General features: G+C 50.7%; 1 protein-coding gene across 1 annotated transcript in view; it reads right to left on the reverse strand.

Annotated features, from left to right (window-relative positions):
- Positions 1–2960: 2960 nt before the first annotated feature.
- NSMF (NMDA receptor synaptonuclear signaling and neuronal migration factor) overlaps positions 2961–18601 on the reverse strand; it is a gene marked incomplete at its 5' end in the record, with an annotated part of 41188 nt that continues 25547 nt past the window's right edge. The window contains 11 exons of the mRNA XM_082295031.1: positions 2961–3087; positions 4855–4930; positions 5310–5412; positions 6993–7072; positions 8103–8173; positions 8686–8719; positions 9697–9780; positions 10653–10774; positions 12375–12464; positions 14354–14406; positions 18320–18388. Of these exons, the coding sequence (XP_082151157.1) occupies positions 2990–3087; positions 4855–4930; positions 5310–5412; positions 6993–7072; positions 8103–8173; positions 8686–8719; positions 9697–9780; positions 10653–10774; positions 12375–12464; positions 14354–14406; positions 18320–18388 (880 nt within the window). The 3' untranslated portion in view covers positions 2961–2989. The remainder of the gene's footprint in view (positions 3088–4854; positions 4931–5309; positions 5413–6992; positions 7073–8102; positions 8174–8685; positions 8720–9696; positions 9781–10652; positions 10775–12374; positions 12465–14353; positions 14407–18319; positions 18389–18601) is intronic.

The raw sequence follows: 18601 nt of genomic DNA on the forward strand, positions 1-18601 counted from the left end.
CCCAGGGAACTGAGCCCATGGATGCTGCCCTGGCATTCCCAGGAGATGCTGCAGGGGCACAGGGAGCTGAGCCCATGGATGCTGCCCTGGCATTCCCAGGAGATGCTGCAGGGGCACAGGGGGTGAGGAACACACTGGGCCTCGGAGCTGTCCTAGCTGGGACCATGCTGGGCTCATCCTTGACAGGTTGGTCTGACTGAGGAAGTTCCAGTCTCTATTTTTACCTCTAAAGTTTAAACAATTAAAATTTTTATTTTCCTCTGCTGACCCCTTCCTTTCCCAGCAGCCACCTGAAAAACTCCACCAGTGAAAAAGGGGAATAAAAGTGTTTTCCTCTGTCCCCAGTGGTTAATGCCAAGAATGCTGCCACACACAGGACATCAAACATCACAACTCTATTCCAATCCCAGCTCTGAGAGAATTTCATCTCTTTAGGCAAAGGAATGCTACAAAGGAAAAAATATGTTCATGTCATAAACATCACAAGCTATGAGGAATATAGATCTTTGGAGGGAAATGCCTTCATCAGTTGTCATTATCCCATAAACTGCACCAGGAGAACAGTCCATAGTGTCCATTCCAACACACACCTTCCCACAGGAATTACTGTACAACCTACCTTCTACTTTGCACCCCAAGTACTACAAGCGGTCAGTGAGGATATACAATAGTTCTACAGAGAAATCACTCAAGTGGATACATAAATGGGCCCTTTGGGGGTTAAATAAGATTTTCAATAATTCCACAATGCTACATTCATGCTACCAAGTTCACTGAATTGGGATTTGAGAAAGAGGAAGGAAGAACAGTTTGCCTGTCTCCAGTTAGGAGGTGAAAGGGTCAGAAAGGGAGAGAGTTTTGTGTCAGCATTTTAATTCTCCCACCACTTCCTTCTCCAGATAACGTGACTCTGTGCTTCCATTGCACCTCTGGCTCCCACCTCTCACCACAGAGCTGGTGGAAGCTCCAATGTTAAATAGTAATTGGCATAAATTTCGGGTTCTTTTTTTTTTCCATCTGGCTTTTTCTTCCAAAAGCTACAGACTGGTACCTGTTCTCCCCTTCACTGTAAGTCTGGCAAACCTGACTGAGTCCAGGGATGAGATGTGGCTACCAAAGCTCCCAACCAGGGGGAGGCAACAGCCCACACCTGTCTGTGTGGCTTTCAGTGACTTTAAACCATCTCTCTCCACCTATTCCTCTCCTTACTGTATGTACATTATTTCTTCAAAAGTTTTGCTATAAAACTGCTCTAAATGTAAAGGGTTCAGCAGTTCTAGCCAGGGGCCTGCTCCCCAAAATTACAACCACAGGTATGGCACAGGGGAAGGAGGACTCCACAGATCAGAACACCTAGTTCTCTTTGTAAGTAGTTAAAAGAAGATTTGTACATATATTTTCCTTCACAATCAACAAATTTTAGATACCAGGAAACCAGGAAAATAAGGTAATCCTTCCCTGCTACTTCCTTTGCTTGTGAAAGAAATAACTTGTGTCACCTCCCAGAATTGCCAGTGACCTACACAGACTCTAAGTACTATTTGTCCTCTGAAAGGACAGCAGAATGTGAAAAAAGCCCCATTCCCAAAACCAAAACAGCACCCCTTACCTAACCAAAAAATGAATAGATTCCAAAAGGTACCATCAAATACCAAGTACAGACCTGGGCCCTCGGGCTGCTCTGACAGAGCTCGGGGTTTTCTCTGTCCTACACAGGAAGGGGCTGAGCAGCTCAGACCAAGAAGCAGGTCCTGTAGCAGGGGACAGGGGCGGGTTCTGCACAAACAACTGGCAATCAAGTGAACAAAGGGAAGAGGCAAACTCATGCTCCAAGGCCGTGCTGTGTCCCTCCAGAAGCATTTCTGCCAAATGCCTCAGTGCTCCCCACACGGGAAGAGAGCTCCTCTGCCAACACACAGCAAAACAGTGGCATGAACAATTAATTACCATGGCTGTTAATTTCTAATTCATTTTTATACCAAAGCGAGCCTGACCGAGGCTTCCCAGCCAGCTCCCGTGTTTCTAACCTAAAGTATTTCAGCAAAACTAAAGTCCCATAGTTTTGCAAGCAGCAAAATAGAAAGTAATGAAGTTGTGGCTAACTGGAGGAGAACTATACATTCGTGAGAGCAGGTACAGGTAGTGCAGCACAGCTACTCTGAAAGGAACGAACCAAACCAATGCAGCAGACATGCAGGGTCTGCTAACTTATGTTAAAACCATGTTTGCTGGTGATTAAATATGTCTACAGAAGATATATTACCATTCTGAATATATTTTCAAGCAGACTGAAAATACCTCATCTATTGGTTATGGTGTGTTAGTTTTAACTAGTTAAATATCAGGAGGGATTTTACCCCCTCCTTCGCTATAAAAATTGCACTTATTTTCTATTAAACAAAACAAACAAACAAAAAAAGAAGATTTCAATTCTATATCCCAGTATATATTCACATGGAAACGGGATCATCTTGCTCTAAGCTTGCAGGAGTAGGTGTAGCAGTCCTTGCTCTCCAGAACTCCCAGCACAGAAGGTCCCACCAGGACAACCCCCTGCTCCCTCTGTGCTCTGGTGACTTCTTCACTGTAGTGCACGGGTTAACTGGGTTTGTGGGTTTTTTGTAAGAAAACCTGAGCTTCAAAAGTCTTTAAAAGGACCTGGAATCAAATCTGGCCCATTCTGACCCAAAACAGCTCAGTTCTGCCAGGAACTCCATCCTGTCCTCGTTTCACACAGCTCCTCCTGAGGCCCCACGGCTCGGACTGAGGCCAGCGAGGTGTCACTGGCACCCCCTTCCCTCCAGTCTCTCTTGGCCCAGGAGACTTTTCCTCCCGACACTTCCGAGGGCTCCTCCTTCCCTCCCTTTAGCGCTGCTGCCTCCCATAGGGCTGTGAAGGGCTCCCTGTGCCAATAAAAAAGTCTCTCTGCAATAAAGCATGACTTCTTGGACACTGGTGATGAGCTTCCTCTCGCAAAGTCTTCTCCAGCTCATAAAATGTCATCGTAATCCAATAGCTTGGAGTGCTGGCGGGTCTTCCAGAGGCGGTAAAGGCGGAAGTCAAAGTAAGTCTCAATCATTTGCTTACCTAGAAGTGAAACGAGGCAGAGGGGTCACACCCTGGAGCATGAGGGAGAGGTGACAGAACACAGCAGCACAAACGCCCAGCCCAGCTGTGGGCAGGGCACAGGGACCCATCCACGGCACAAGGCTGACACTGGGCACGCAGAGGGGCCCATGAGAACCAAACATCTTTTTAGATCTCCTCAACCATGAACAGTTGCCTGTAATCCCTTGGCAGGGCTTGTCCCCAGGGGCAGGAACTGAGCACAAAGTCTGTCTCCAGACTTTGACCTCTCTGCTCTGAGTGCTGAGGGGGGGCTGGAGAGGATCAGCCACAGCCTGCATGAGGCACAGGGACTTCAGAGGCTACAAACCAAGAGTTAACTCCTTGTAAAGAAACACTAAAAATAATTAACACTGAAAATCCCAATTAAAAAATACGTATTTTTTTAAAGGACCAGGTCATCTCTGTCCTGCTCCTGTCTGTGCCCCCAGCAGTGAGCTCACAGGACACACCAGTGCCAGCTGTGCCCCCCAGCCCCTCTGACCGAAGAGGGTCTCACAGGCAGCCACGGAGTGAAGGCCATGCTCAGGAACTGCATTTGAAAACACAAGGGCAAACAACCCTGCACTCAGACAGGGCTCAAGGAGGGGATTTTCACTTGCGAGGCCTGATTAAGATTAGTTTTAGATGACTTTGCAAAGGATTACTCTTAGTGCATGCCAGACTGATCAAGGGGAAAAATTCAGACGTATTCTTCAGCCCAGCCTCCTGGAAGCTCAACTGCTTAATGCCTGCACACAGAACCCACTGCCTGGCCTGCTGAGCTGCCCACAAACCCGGAATTTCCCTGCAAGCTGCTCCTGGACACATCCGAGCATGTTTGCTGTGGGATCTGTGTGCAGGCACCGTGTGCAGCCAAACTGATCGTGCACAGAGAACTGAACAGCCTGGGCTAGAGGGAGGTGTCCCTGCCTGTGGAGAGGTTGGAACTGGGGGATCCTTAAGGTCCTTTCCAGCCCAAACCAGGCTGTGACTCTGTGATTCTGTGAACTCTGCGATTCTGTGAACTCTGCACAGCACCAATGTGCTCAACTCCTGCACATTCCTGAGGGTGAAGGGAGGTAAGAAAAACCAGCAGTGCTGGGGCCAGTGCTGTGGGCAGCAGAGAAGTGCCCACAGCTGAATCCCAAGGACTCCAGCAAAGGTAAAAGAACACGGGCAAATTCAGAATCTGTCACTTGTGAAACTGCACTGCAAATTACCGACATTGACCAGAGAACAGGAAAAATCCTGTAGCTCCTTGAAATATCTTGAGCTACAGGAAAAAAAAAGGGAAAAGGGCCAGCAGACTGAGCTGTAGAATGGCTCTGATGGGCCATATCCCAGTTGTTTGTTGACACAATTGACTTGGTGCCAGTGGTCTGAGCTCTGGAGAAGAGACCCCAGCACAGCTGGCTACAGAAAAGGTTCTGCCCCAAATGCATTTCCTCACAGACTCCTCATGCCCTAATAATGACAGGTTCTCCTACACTCATCCTGGAAAGCTGTCTCCTTTGCACTGCCAAGATCCTGGGGGAGCCTTCTGCAGCCTCAGGCACAACAAGCAGGGCATTTGAAATGTGAACACGTGCAGGAACTGCAAGGGGAAAACCAGGGGCAGCAGCTGAACTACTCAAGGTGGTTACAAGAAAAACAAAGACCATGGCAGGACTTAAAAGTAGTCAAAACTGTTTTTTCAGGAAAATGCCCCCTGAAGGAGGCAGACTGGTTAGCAAGGAAATGAATTACCTTGAGCTGATAGTTCAAGTGGAGACTCAAAGGCAACCCTATAAGGATTCATTAAGTTTTTCAGATTCTGAAATAGCTGAAAGGAAAACAGACCAGAGTTAGCAGCTGAAAACAATGACGGCTCCTGAGCACCCAGAACTGCCCATCTTTGTTCAGGAAAACCTTCCACTCATGTCTCTTAGAACATCTATCTCACCAGTAAATAAATAAACCAAGTGCTTTGAAGGACTCTTTTCCCCAAAGGTTTCAGTTGTTTGTCCTGCACTCACTAATCCTTCCTCCCCTGCCCCCTGGGAAAGGCACAATCCAGAGGGTGGTTCTCCCACTCACAGCCCCCGTGGGACAGGACAGCAACACGTTCCCACCCAGCAGAAGACAAAGGTTTAGAGCTCCTGGTGTGACTTTGGCCTCCCTGAGCCCAGCAGACATTCCAGGGATGACCCACAAGCTCCTACCTTCTCCCCATTGGGGTTTCCAAGAACATAGCAGCCCATGATGTGGATGATATTTGGTTCAGGATTGACTTTACTCATCAGCCGGCTCAACCTCTTCCAGAAGCTGGAAAAAACAGAATATGTAATTTGAAAAAATCTCCCTCTCTTCATAGGCATGATTAATGCCAAGGATGTGAGCACACACCACTCAGACAGGGCCCAAGGTTTGTAGCCTGGGCAGGAAACTGCTCAGGGAAGAGCCACTGGATCTCAGACAAGGAAGAACAGGGGCAGACCCAGGGCCTGAGGAGCAGCTCCAAGTCATGTGGTAGAGAAGGAGGAGCAGCCCAATAAGCCAAGGGAGCTCCAAGGTGAGGAGAAGGGAGCAAAGTCCCCCAGGAGTGCTTCTGCACAGTTTTACCAAGCATCCCCTCCAGCTTCCTCTCTCCCATCTCTATCAACAACTGCCCTTTCTGAACACGAGGGTTATCAGTGCACTGGTTCATTCCCAGGGCATGAAAGCAGCAGGGAACAGCTGGAGAGATTGTTCTGAGTGAGACAACACAGCCCAGGCAGCTCCATGTCAGCCCGTGCTTGGTGCTGCTCACAGTCACATCCACTTGACGAGCAGTGACTGTGAGCAGGCACTCGGGGCCTGAGGGATGTGAAACACAACCCCCTCCCCTGGGCAGAGGGTTGGGGCAGACTTTTGGGGAACTCTAAAGCCCAGAAATTCCTCCATGGGGGTTCCAACCAGACTGCAGCCTCAGCTTTCCACAGCACTGCCTCCCAGGGACACACAGGCTGCATGGATATGTTCCCTTCCAAGCTCCCAAACTTTCAGCTCTGTGTTCACAGCTTTCTGCAGATCCCTGATTTATCAGCTTGGGAGCAGCTATGCCTGGGATGTGTTCAGAATCGTGGATGTGCACACGTGCTGGAGAATTCCACAGCCAGTGTTTGTGCCAGAGCATGAGATTGCAGAGCAGATGTTGATTTTAATACTCAGTTCTCATGCCAACAAAAAGTTGTGTAGGAGCAGGTTGGTGTACATCCTCTCCCCCACAGCCAGGCACTGTTAGCCAAGCAAGTTTGAGCCAGCACAAGTGAGTAGGCAGCAAAACAGGCAAAGCTTTACTCTCTGCAAGGAGCAGCAAAATTGCTCAGCACTCCCAGCTGAAGGGAGTTAGTGAAAGGCATGTTAGTGAAAAGCCTCCTCGGAAACAGGCTGAACTTTGAGCAGGCTTTGCAGAGACAAATTCCATTTCCCCCTGGCCAGAGCCAGCTGTGGGGGGAACACTCTGGATTTCTGCCATAGTCACCAGCTTAGCAGTGGTATCGCAGCACCAGAGGCTCGAGGTGCATGTTCTGGCTTCTGGTCAGCAAAGCTGTTGTTAGTTAGAAGAAATACCTTTTTTTTTCTCCTCTCTTGACAGTCTCTATGCACAGAGACACTAAACAGATAGAAGTATAAATGTCCTGGTGACAGGGCTGCAGCACTCCAGGGACGAACTCAGCTCTGCCACCTTTGCTGCTGCCCCTGAACGAGCTGTGAGCTGCTATTCAATGCCTCCTCAGTCTCCTCATCCCCTGACCAAGCCACCCCGGCTCCCTTCACTTCTCCTGCTCTACCATGTGCTGCAAACATTGAGCAAACCAGCAGAAAAATGCCATGCAAGCCCAGAACACAACCCAGCCACTCACAGGATCAGATCTTCCTCCTTCTCCACTTTGGCGAAAGTGGCGACTTTGTTCTTTAACAAGTACAAGTGCCCAGGGCCTCCCTGCAAGAGACAGACAGACAGACAGATGGAAACCCCTCTGCACAGGCCCTGAGGAAACAAACCCTGGATGCGTTTCCTGTCCTGCCCAGCCATTCCCAGAAGTGCCACAAGGGAGCAGGGCAGCCCCGCACTGCGGACAGGCTCAGGGAACATCCGCACACGGGCAGCGTGCTGGGGGTTGGATTCTCTGGTTTTTGCAGTTCTGTGCCCACATCACTCTAGAAAGGCACAATAATAGATAAAAAACGCCTTTGTGGGTGGCTGGAGAGTAATAGGGAAGGCAAGAAAGTCCCTGTCACTTGGGGATGCTGGGGGTGGGCAGAGGAGCAGCTGAGCACTGCAGAGGAACTGACTTGGGCAGCAGGAGGCATGAACAGATTGACACAGCACCAGGAACATTAAAAGTCACAATCTCCAGGTCAGTGTGCAGCAAAGCTGCTCCTCTGCAGCACTGGAGCTGCAGATGGAGGGAGTTAAGTCAGGTCACCTCCCTCACTTCTCATGGCACAGCTGCCGGGGAAGCCCACAGCTGACCACCAAGAGGAACAGCAAACTGGAGAAGGGAATCCCCAGCAACCCCCAGACCCAGCAGGGCCTGGACTGTCCCAGCCACAGCTCCAGCCTGACCCTTCTGCATCCTCTGGCCTCCAGCTCCCAGCTGAGCCATCTGCCAGGCTGGCCCACCACACGCACCACTGTCACTGTCACACTGAAGCTGGATGGAAGCCGTAACTATGACACTGCAAGTGCTTGTTCCTGTCCTGGAATGCTTTCTAGATCTGTGCTGATGCTGCTTTGCCTGGGGTTCCTTGAGAGAATCAGCCCAGCTCTCACTAAATCAGATTTGATTTCCTGCTGTCACAGCTACTTGAGTCTGCTCTGTGTCTGGGAAACAGGAAGTGAAAGCTGTGCCTTGGCAGTGACTTTAATGGAAGCTGACTTTGGAATATTGGTTCCTCTATGTCACTTTCCCCACAGAAAAAGACAAATTTGTAACAAATCACCCAAGTGTTTAACAACTTTCATGTACCTGGCAAAATATCAGCATCTTCCAGATCTTGCAGCCTTTCCGATAAATGTTAAGTTTCTTCTCTATTTCCTCTGTAAAAAAAAAACATGTTGGAAAAGATTAACCATGGGAAAAGTTCAGAATTAATTAATTATTTCTTTACACTTTAGTCCTGAGGGCAGGAAGCTGAACTGGCAGGGGTGCTGGGGAGAGCAGGAAATCCCAGTGTGTCACAGGCCAGAGAAAGGATGGAACAGCACCAGACACTGCTCTGCAGTGATCACAGCTCTGGAGCAGCCCCAGCCCTCCTGGCCCTCTGTCACTGCTCCACTCCCCACCACACATACAATGAACAGGCACCTGCTGCCCCTGTCTCAGTTTCCCTGCCACAAACCAGGAGCTTGGCACAGAAAAGAGGCCACAGAACTGAAGGCTCATTACAGCAGCACATCCAAGAGCAGCTGACTGACTGTCAGGGGTCACTGGGGTGACAAAAACACCTCTGTGAGTGGCAGCTCAGGCACAGGGCAGCTGAGTGACTGAAATATTGATGGTTACATTTGCAATGGGCAAGAGATAAGAAAAGGAGGTAACACTCACGTACCCAGGATGTCATCAAAGGTGGCATGTTCATGGTCCTGGAAAGCAAGACAGAAGACATCAAAGTTCACTGTCATTACACCAGCTCCCTAATATTCACACAACCCCATTCCCAGGTGAAGGGATGCTCTAAGAGCATAATTACACCAACTGATGGCTGCTGGTCACAGCAGCAGTAACCCTCACCCTAAACCACATTTCAGCACAGAAGCTGAAGACAGAACAATCCCTGAAGACCAAATCCACCTGAAGGCTTGAAGCTGCAGACTCACCCAAAGCACAGACTGTCCCTCAGATGCAGTCAAGATCAGCAATGCCTATTTCCCCTCCTGGCCCATGTTTTGCAGCCAGCCTCTGGCTTTACCCTGTCCCAGCTGGCTGACAAACAGCTGCACTCCCAACACAGCTGCCTCTGGCACAGCAGGGTCGTAGGAAAAGTGCACAACACTCCAAGGAAGAGATGCAGCAACCCCATCAGCACTGCCTGCTGTACACTGACACTGGCCCGGCTGGGCTCTCAGTCCCACCTTCCCTTGCAAATTAAATGATTAGGAAAAAGAAACCCATGACTCCTCACTGCTGTTTCAGACACCTGCTCAGGCCAGACTCCCAGGGAAAAGCCAGAGTTACATTAATGACTGACAGGGATGCCCCACTGCACGCAGGGTGATGGGGTTGGTGGTTCACTGCCGAGCTCCGAGGCCCTGCTTATTCCAAGGATGAGCATAAGGAGGAGCCCTAAGCCTGGCAATGCCTGCCCTGCCTTCCCTTGATAATCCTCCCACGCAGCTTGGCTGAGCCCAAGTGTGCCACTTCTACCCCACCCGACTGTTCCACCTAGACATGAGCCCCCACAAAACTACCCCAGGCCCCAAAACTGGGTTCAACACACCCTCAGCCCCTTCCTGACAGCTTTTCCAAAGCACATCAGTTTTTTGGGGTCACCCTAACAGGCACCAGGGAAATAAATAGTCTCTATGTGACTCCTCAGCCACAGCAGAATTGATTTACTTACGTAGAGGATGGGGATGATGGAGGGGTCGTCCCTGCGGATAATTGTTGGGACATACTCTGCTTTGGGCACCTTGGAAGAAATGAGCTGCAAAGGGGAAAAAAGGTGCAACAGCATGAGGAGAAGTCTCATGTAGAAGTACAGTCTGGACAGAAGCACAAAGGCCATAAAATAGTGCCCTGTTGAGCTGTTCTCAGGTGTTACTCGAGGTAGCAGCTAACCCAGTCTATCCACAACCCATTGGAAGGTGTTCCAGCCCAGAGCACCCCCAGGCCTGCCAAGTACCCTTGGGTGTCACCACTTCCTTGACCCCCAGGACATGAGCACACAGCTCTGCCCCTCAGCTGCACAGGGCCCAGAACAGTCTGGAAAGGGGAGACTGAGGTGCACAGAGGATGGAGCAGCTTGTGCATCACCATGGATGGCTGTATCCCAGTGAGGATCATTCCTGCAAAGCCTCCTCCTGGCTGTAGGGAGTGTTCAGCTTCTGGTGGGACCTGCACAGGGTCCAGCCAAGGGCTGGCACTGCACCAGGCACAGCAGGCACAGGGCTGCAGGCATCAGAGAGTGCCTGACAACTCTGGCTGAAGCCTCAGCTGGCTCCAGCAGCACCAGAGCCTGAACTCTCTTGGGATTCCAGGCCCCTCAGTTCCTTGCTCTGGGAGCAGAACTGATAGGGGTGCTCAGGTCTCTATTTTCAGGGTTCACAAGCCTCAGGCTGACTTGATTCTGTGCTGGTGTCAGTCCTGCTCTGATTCAGACTACAGACCCCTCCTTCTACTTTTCTTTCAACGCATTATCCCCAGCAACAACAGATCTGAACCCATGTCATGTCTTGGTTCATCTCTGAGTGACCCTCACAGACACCTGAGGCAGTGCCTGTAAAACAGACTGCCCATGAAGATCCTGAACTTAGCAGCACTGAAAGGACAGGCAGAGCCCGAGCTGGAAATGCTCACCATTATTTTTGGTGGAATAAAGTCTTCTCCGTCACATGCCATGGCTTCAAGTTCCTTTTCTGCTTCCCAGTTCAAGTCAAAATCACCATCCAGAGTCCCGCAGGAATCCTGAAGGTCATGGCCTGCCAGAACACAGGGAGCATTACGAGGGCAGAACAGCCTTCCCCACTACTCCATCCTGCCTTGGCAGCTTCCTCACAAGAGATGCCACGAGACTCGTGCCCTCTTGTCACCCACAGAGTGACAGACACCACTTTGGGGCTGGTGTCTTCAAACAGACAAACACGTAACAAATGAAGAGTGCACAGAGAGCTCACACCACGTGTCACAGAACTTCATCACTCTCGCAGTCACCAAGCTTGGTTTTCAAATGCTAAGTCACAACAATCACCCTGTCACTCCAGAAATGGGGAAGGAGACAGAACGCAGACAGACTCTCTACACTTCAGCACTGCCAGGCTGATAAGCAAAAGTCCAAAGACTTCAAAGCTGGTCTCCTTGTAGTAATTACTGCTCTGACTACATCTTTTGAGGGATTATAAAGAAAATCTGCCTCGTTGGTCAGCCTGATCCTGGCAGAGAAGTCTTAGAGCGTGCGTGAGGACAGCTGCAACAAACACAGTCATATTGCAACAGTAGACTCGAACTTGCTCTCCAAATTGACCTTACCTGTTGGCCTTCAATGCCTCCTGGGGAAAAAAACATCTGGAAGGAATATAATTGACCATTAAAGGTTAAAAATAGAGATGGTTGCTGGACTGAGGAACAGAACCGAGGTGCCACTGTTTGTGCCTTTGGGGATGTCCGAGTGTCGCTGGGCAGTGCCTGGAGCCTGTCTGAACCACGGCTTTTCCATGGCTTTTCCATCCGCCTCCGGGCAGCTGAGGGAGCAGGGAGGAGTCAGACTGCCAAACAACAGGGTCATGTTTTGAACCTGGCCTTTCACACACCTCCCCCTGCAACCTGGGTCTTCTACACCTAGCAGGGCCAGATCTCATGCTTACCTGGTAGATCAGGTCATTTCATTAGTGAAATTCACTTCAACATGGGCAAACTCATATCCACCAAGCTCCTGCCTAAAGGCTTGCAATAAAATCTGTGTAAAACAGCCATTCCCTTTATAAGAATACAGTGGGAAGATGCTGGCATTCCTTCCTGTAAATGAACACAACAGCATCTCAGTCCCCTCAAGCAGAACATGGCAGCATTACTGGGGATTCCCAGAGGGATTCCTGGCAGCCCAAATGAAGATCAGATTGCCCCAAGCTATCACCTGTGCAGGAAATCAAAGCTCCATCTCATCAGCTGTGTTCTTGAGCTATTCCAGGCTAGGAAAGAGCTCAGAAGGGGCTCCTGCATGGGAAGCCACATTAGCCCCACTACAGTGAAGGTAGCCTTGGACTGGTGAGCTTCCAGAGAGGTTGTTTTGGTGCCAAGAGGATAAGGGATGATGGGAACAGAGGGCTGTAAGATAGCTGTACCACTGGGTACCCTTTGGCAAAATAACCTGAGGTTGGATGAGTTGTGCTCTACAAATAAATACAGGTACACACAGATGAACAGGTACATACACCTGGAGCGCTACCTGCTCCGATCTCAGGAAACTAAAAAAGGATCACAGACAGGACAGAAGGGCACAGAGGAGTTACTCCAGTGGGACTCCAGTCAACAGCTGCTGGAGGGTTTGCCCACAGGAGGAAGCTCAAAGGACTCAGAACTCACTTTCTCGAGAGTCATGGAAGGAATCAGCTTTGATGGGAGTCGGGTCACTCCAGGACCTGCTGAAGCTCCTCTCACGCCGTTCGGCAAATGCTAAAGGATAAAACCAGAGCACGACATTAACAGATCCCAAAGCACCTCTGCTGCTGCCAGCAAACAAATCATCCAGCAGATTGCCACCAAAGCCACACAACACAGACTCCCCTGGGCTGGTCCTTCCACTTGCCAAATATGAGTCCTTTCCACACAGCAGAGACAAAGTGCCCACTTGTGCACACGATGGGATGTGGAACACAGAAAAAGGACAACACTTGATGGTCTCTCCTTAAATGCAAACGGCTCAAACCTCAATTAAACCAAGGCCATTCCAGTGTCCCAGTGTAAGTGCTCGGACTCCAAGGCCTCACAGAAACATGCACTGCACAGCTAATGACACCTGCATGGCCAGAAGAAGGCTGTAGCTTTCCAGTCAGTTCTGCCTTCATGTTCTATTGGCATCCCAGTCGGAGTTGGGAGGGGATCTCTCTGGAAAGCCCATGCTTTCTACATTTTATTGCAAAAGAGGAAGTCCTTCAGCCTTTGCTTGCCTGCACTCTTGTGAGCACTACTCATGCCTTTTCTTTCCTCCCAAGGAGTGCTGCATTGCTTGCACCGGCATTTCCCAAGCACAATCCAGGGAGTTTGGCTCAGACGGCTGCACCACAGGCAAATTCCTGGGAACTGGCAACCACCATGTCTGACTTGGCAAGCCCATGAGAGAGCCATTATGCTGGGATTAACAGCCACTTATGGGCACTAATAGCTATTTCTGGTGGCAGACAGAGTCTGCAGCAGGGAATTGAGTAACAGCAGCGCAGGAATTCACTGCGGATCAGCATCACAAGAGCAGCCTGTCCCCTGCTGAAGTGTGTCCAGAGTGGATGTCTGGGGAGACAAACCACATCTTCAGTTCTTCAGGTGATCCCCATCCTCAACTTTTAGTTAAACCCAGGCATTTTGCTACTGTGCACAGGAAGAAAGCTTTGAAAACATGACCCAAGAGTTCCTGAGGCAGAGACACGCCTGAGCTTCCCAGAGGTGAGCCCTGTCCATGTCAGGCAGTGCAAATTCAGATGCCAATGAAGACTCTGGAAAGGGCAAAGCTCTTTGCCCATCACTTCCCACAGCATATGAGAAAGGAAAGAAAGCAAATTGAACTCAGCAGCGCTCTGCTGTCTGTGGCCACTCTGTAGATGATGCCTGGCCAGGGGGTGGGAAGAACAAGCTGTTTTCTCTTCTGGAGCAATCCTCAGCTCTCAGGAGCACATTACACCACTTTCACAGCTCTAAGGGAGTTGCTCAACCAAGTTATGGAGGACTGTTGCCTTCTCCAGGGAAAGGGAACTGCCATTTTGCAAGCCTAAGAGATAATTTCTTCCCCAGTGAGGCGTAACGCTCCCTGATTTCCCCCTTGCTCCAATCTCTTCCCTGATCCTCTTCTTTCTTCCTTCCACCATCCTCTCAGTTCCCACCAGGCAACTTTCCCCCAGGTCCTGCTGTGGAGATGGCGGTGGGACAGGGGAGGAGGGGACAGCCAGCAGTCTGTGTGGCACATGGAGCCACAGCTGGTCACAGCTGCAGAGAGAGGCCAGGCAGCTCTGCTGGACTCCCAGCTCGGGTTCTCCTCACTGGCCTCCACGCCAGTGATCACCAAAACCCTCGCAGGGGACACGGATGCTGCAGCGTTCCTTCCATGCCTTGCACCAGAGATGTCCCATAGCCATGGCAGAGGGTCCTTGGGAACAGCCTCCAGGCTGCTGCAGGCATCCACGTGTCCTGGACACTTGCAACCACCTGGCCTTCTTGTTTGTAGGGTAAAATGGCACCAGCAGGTCAAATCCTCTCTCCAGCCCAAAGCCAGGTCCTCTCAACCCACATCTGCATGTGACAGAATTCCCACAAACCCCAGCTCCTCACAGCCACATTTCCAGGTGCTCACTTACTTTGTGCTTTAACCCTTCGGCTCCCCACCATGCGGAGGTGCTTCCGAAAATTCCTGCAAGAAAGGCCAAACACAATGTTTGAGGAAGGTGACACGAAGCAACACCTGGACTCAGGACCGTGAGAACAGGGAGGAAGAAAATAAAATGGGGATGATGGTGTATTTCCTTCTGGGCTTTCCAAAGCTGGAGACCAGGTCCCCAAGCCGCAGTGATTCAGTGCTGGGGATGGTGATGTTTGTTGAGGGGGGCTGTTCTGAGCTGCCTGGGCTGCTGGCACAGGGCAAGTGGGGTCCCACAGGGCAGCCCCCTGCTCAGGGATGCTTTCCCTTTTCTATGGTTAAGGTTTACCTGTGCTGTACTTGCTGAGCACACCCACTGCCCGTGCTGGCAGTGCTCCCTCTTTCAGTAACTGCTCCCCTCTCTCCAGCAGGAACGTGGGGTGCCCAGGCTCTGCACACACCATGCTCGTGGCTGTGCTCATTCCCAAACACAGCAGCTCCTAAACGCTCTCCCCTGCTGTTGGTAACCATGCAGCCCGTGCTGCTCTCCAGGCAGAGCTGGGGGAGACCAAAGCAGGTTCTCCCTCCTTGCACAGCAGAGTTCAGTGATGCTGCCTGTCCCCACGGGCCTGCTCTCCCCGTGTGCTGCCCTGCCCTGGCCTCACAGGCAGGTCCAGAGGGGCTGCAGAGCACACAGCTCTGAGGGAAAGCCCTGGGGAGCAGCTACACCCCAGAGTCAGGTCTGTGTAAAACAATGTCCTGGCCACTCCTGAGAGGCCACGGCAAAGGGACTCTTTGTCCTCCAAGTGTAAGGGACCAGTTGCTTTTCGTTTCTCATCACTCACTAGGCAGGAATAGGACAGGAACAAACAGGACAGCAGAAGAGACAGGGAGAAGCAGCACCAAGAGAAGTGTCACCTCTCCATGAACCCTATTTAGTGACTGTGGCTTCACCCCACAGTGCAGCCCCAGGATGACAGAGAGCCCATGCACTGGGCACCCTACATGGAGTGGGGGAGCCTTCCTGGATTCCTCGTGCCCCCCAACACACAGGGCAAACACCAGGCAACAGAGACCACAGCTGGTGAAAGGGTAAGTCACAAGCTGTCTGGCTCACACACAGGTTAGTGGGATGAGTAAGGACATGGTACAACCATGCAGATGCTGTAGCAAACTGACTGGACCAGAAGACACTTCCAGCACTGACACGAGGTTGTTCAGAGAAACTCGGATACATCTGCTCCTATGCAGAGATCCACACATACACAGCCCTCACGGGACAGCACCTAACCCACATCACCTCCTGCACTTCTTCACTTTGGCCTGGGCTCCCTTGTTGTCATCAGGCTCCAAATTCAGCAAGAAGGAAAACCAGCAGCTGGGAGCAGCATCATTCCACACCAAATTTCCATCTGCGCTTGGGCTATTAATGTTTCCCAAAGATTTATTTTATCTCTACTTGGGTACATGAAGATTCCACTGCTGTGGATGAGACAAGTGCCCCTTCAGACACATCACTGGCCTGGCTCTCTGTGCAAAGCCTTCTGGGGTGCACCATCACTGACAACTGGGTCTGTCTTACAGTGCATTAGACTAAAATCCAAATAAATACAGTGTTTTAAGGGAACCAGGGCTGTTCTTTACACAAAAAGGTCTCAGACATGTTATATGGAAATCTTTCTGGTCTGTTGTGAGCCTGAGATCATACCAGATACTGAGAACTTGTCAACTGCCAAGGCCACTGTCACATCCTTTGGGCTTTTGGTATTTTGGTGTAAAATCCACTTTTCTGTTAAATGCTCAGCTGTCCTCTCCACAGGGGAGTTTATTCAGACCTTGGGGGCAGATGGGTAAAGCAGCCTTTGGCATGGAAGAAGGTTGCTCCCAGCTGCCTGGACAGCTTGGGCTTTCCCATGAGAGACCTAAATACCATCCCCTAAACACTGCTGAGAGCAGCTCCAAGAAAATTCCAGCTGTTCAAGGTTAACCACTGCACTAAATACTCAGAGAATGGGACAAAGGCCTTTTGCTCCATCTCTTTTCTTCTAGAAAAAAACCAGCACTTTGGAAAGGAGGTGCAAGTCTGGGACTGCCTCTTAATGTGGGCATGCTGTGAACATCTAGATCCTTCTGGGGGCTTCTTGCAGCTGCCTGGCTCCTCAGGCTCCTCTGTCCCTGCATATCAGCGTGACAGGACTGGCCCTGGGGAAGCTGCAACCAGCTCTGTGAGCACTGGGGCTCCCCAAACCTGCCAAGCCTTCCTGCTTGGTTCCTGCAACTGCACCCAGAAACCCTGTGGCATTTGATCTCTTGCAAGATCCCTTCACCCATCATGACACAACCAGAATCCCTCAAGTTTCAGCAATGAAATCTCCTTATCACTCCCTTTTCTGAACAGTGCTCCTCCAGTGTGCCTCACAATCTGCATGACCCCATGGCACCTCCAGAGTACCCCTCCAGGGTATCCATCCCAGCCAGAGGGGCTCCAAGCCACGGCAGTCCCACTCCACACCCTGCAGCTCTGCCCGTGCAGAGGGTCACCACACCTCTGCAGTGGGTCACCACACTCTGCCCAGAAGTCTTTTCACTACTCAAACTCCTGGCAGCACCTCCCACATTCTCCTCCCTGGCTGCTCCTGCAGTGGGCAAAGCTCAGGGCATCCCTCAGTCCATAGGCAGCATTCCTGTGGCCACACCCCACAATCCAGCCTCCCTGGGCACCAGGACTCAGCACTGAAGGGGCTGTGTGAGAACAACTGAACCCTGAACAGCCACGAAGGGCTGCACAACAAACACCCAAACCCACAGCGGGGTCCTCCTCACTCCCTGGAGGAGAGAGCTGAGCTCTGCCAGCTCTGCTCTGAGCTCAGCAATCCCTGCAGCCAGAGCCCCAGCACTGCTGTCCCAGCTCCTCTCTGGGACACGACAGACACAGACAGGCTCCCACTGGGCAGCCCTGCCAAGGGCTCTACCAAGGTACACAACTGCTCCTGCACTCACAGCCCACAGGAACAACCCACCTGCTAACCAAGACTTGCCTCTGCCTAACAAATTCTGAGAAATCTTTTTAAAGATACACTGTCTATTTGTTTAGAGTGTCTTTAGTTTGGATTTTTATTTCTCTTTGTTATTGATGAATAAACACTCACCACCCTGCAGTTGCAAAAAAAAGAAAAATTGCCTGGCAATTTCTCAGTTAAGAAAACCTGATGGTTTTCTCCCACTTGGTTTTGAACAGTGCTGAAGTGATCATGGCAGTTTTTTACCAATGACACATGCTGTGTTATCCTTTTTAGTAGGCTGCCACGAGCCTTGGCACATTTCAAAAACCAAACCAAAATTCTGATTCCTACTGTGAGTGATGTGCCATAGGAAGCCTGCAGAAGGAAACCAGGTCCTTCTGTAATACCTGGACAAGGAATCAGTCCCCATCCACTTTTATTTCCCTTCTATTATTGAAAAAAAAAGATTTAAAAGTAGACTTCTGGTCACTAGAGATGTCAATTTTGCCTAGGTCTCAGATTTTTGAGGTGCATTTGTAGATGCAGCAACAGCACACAACTGTATTAATTTAACCTCAAACAAATTCCTGTCTGTGGCAGGGGAGTTGGAACTAGATCATATTTTAGGTTTCTTCCAATCCAAGCCATTCTGTGACGATACGAAATTCCAAGTTGGAATGGGGAAATTGCACCTTTAATTTTTAAACTATGTATTTTTCTGCCTGAGACACAGATCGTGTGTATTGTATCTGCAAGGCTAAAAGCAACTTGACAGTGTTCTTTAAGAAGATGGAGGTCAGCTATCCTGAGCATCATTCACCTCCACAGCTCCAGCAGAGCCACTGCCAGTGTCCCCAGGACAGCACAGAGACAGGGACAGCCACGGTCAACGGCACCAGGGTTCAGTACTGACCCCAGGGGCCCATGCAACACCAGCCACAGCTACGGGAGGGAAGGGGCCCTACCTCTGGATAAGAGCTGCAGAATCATTCTCCCGTTTCCGTCTCTTCCTCTCTGCGTAGCCCCTGAACGCCCTGGGAAACCATTTCAAGCCATTAACCAAGTCCACAGCGTGGAAGTGGAGAGGACATGGGACACACAGAGGGAAGCTCTCAACAACAGAGGTTGTGCTGCTCTGGGGCCGGGCAGCACCGCGTGTGGGCCAGGGCTGGGCAGGGCACTCAAACCACAGCTCCTCACTCCCTAGGGCTGCTCCTCAAACATCAGAACATGGCCCAAAGGAGCAA

Source organism: Coloeus monedula (genome assembly GCF_965178545.1).
Source record: "Coloeus monedula genome assembly, chromosome: 21".
In the NCBI taxonomy this organism is placed as follows: domain Eukaryota; kingdom Metazoa; phylum Chordata; class Aves; order Passeriformes; family Corvidae; genus Coloeus; species Coloeus monedula.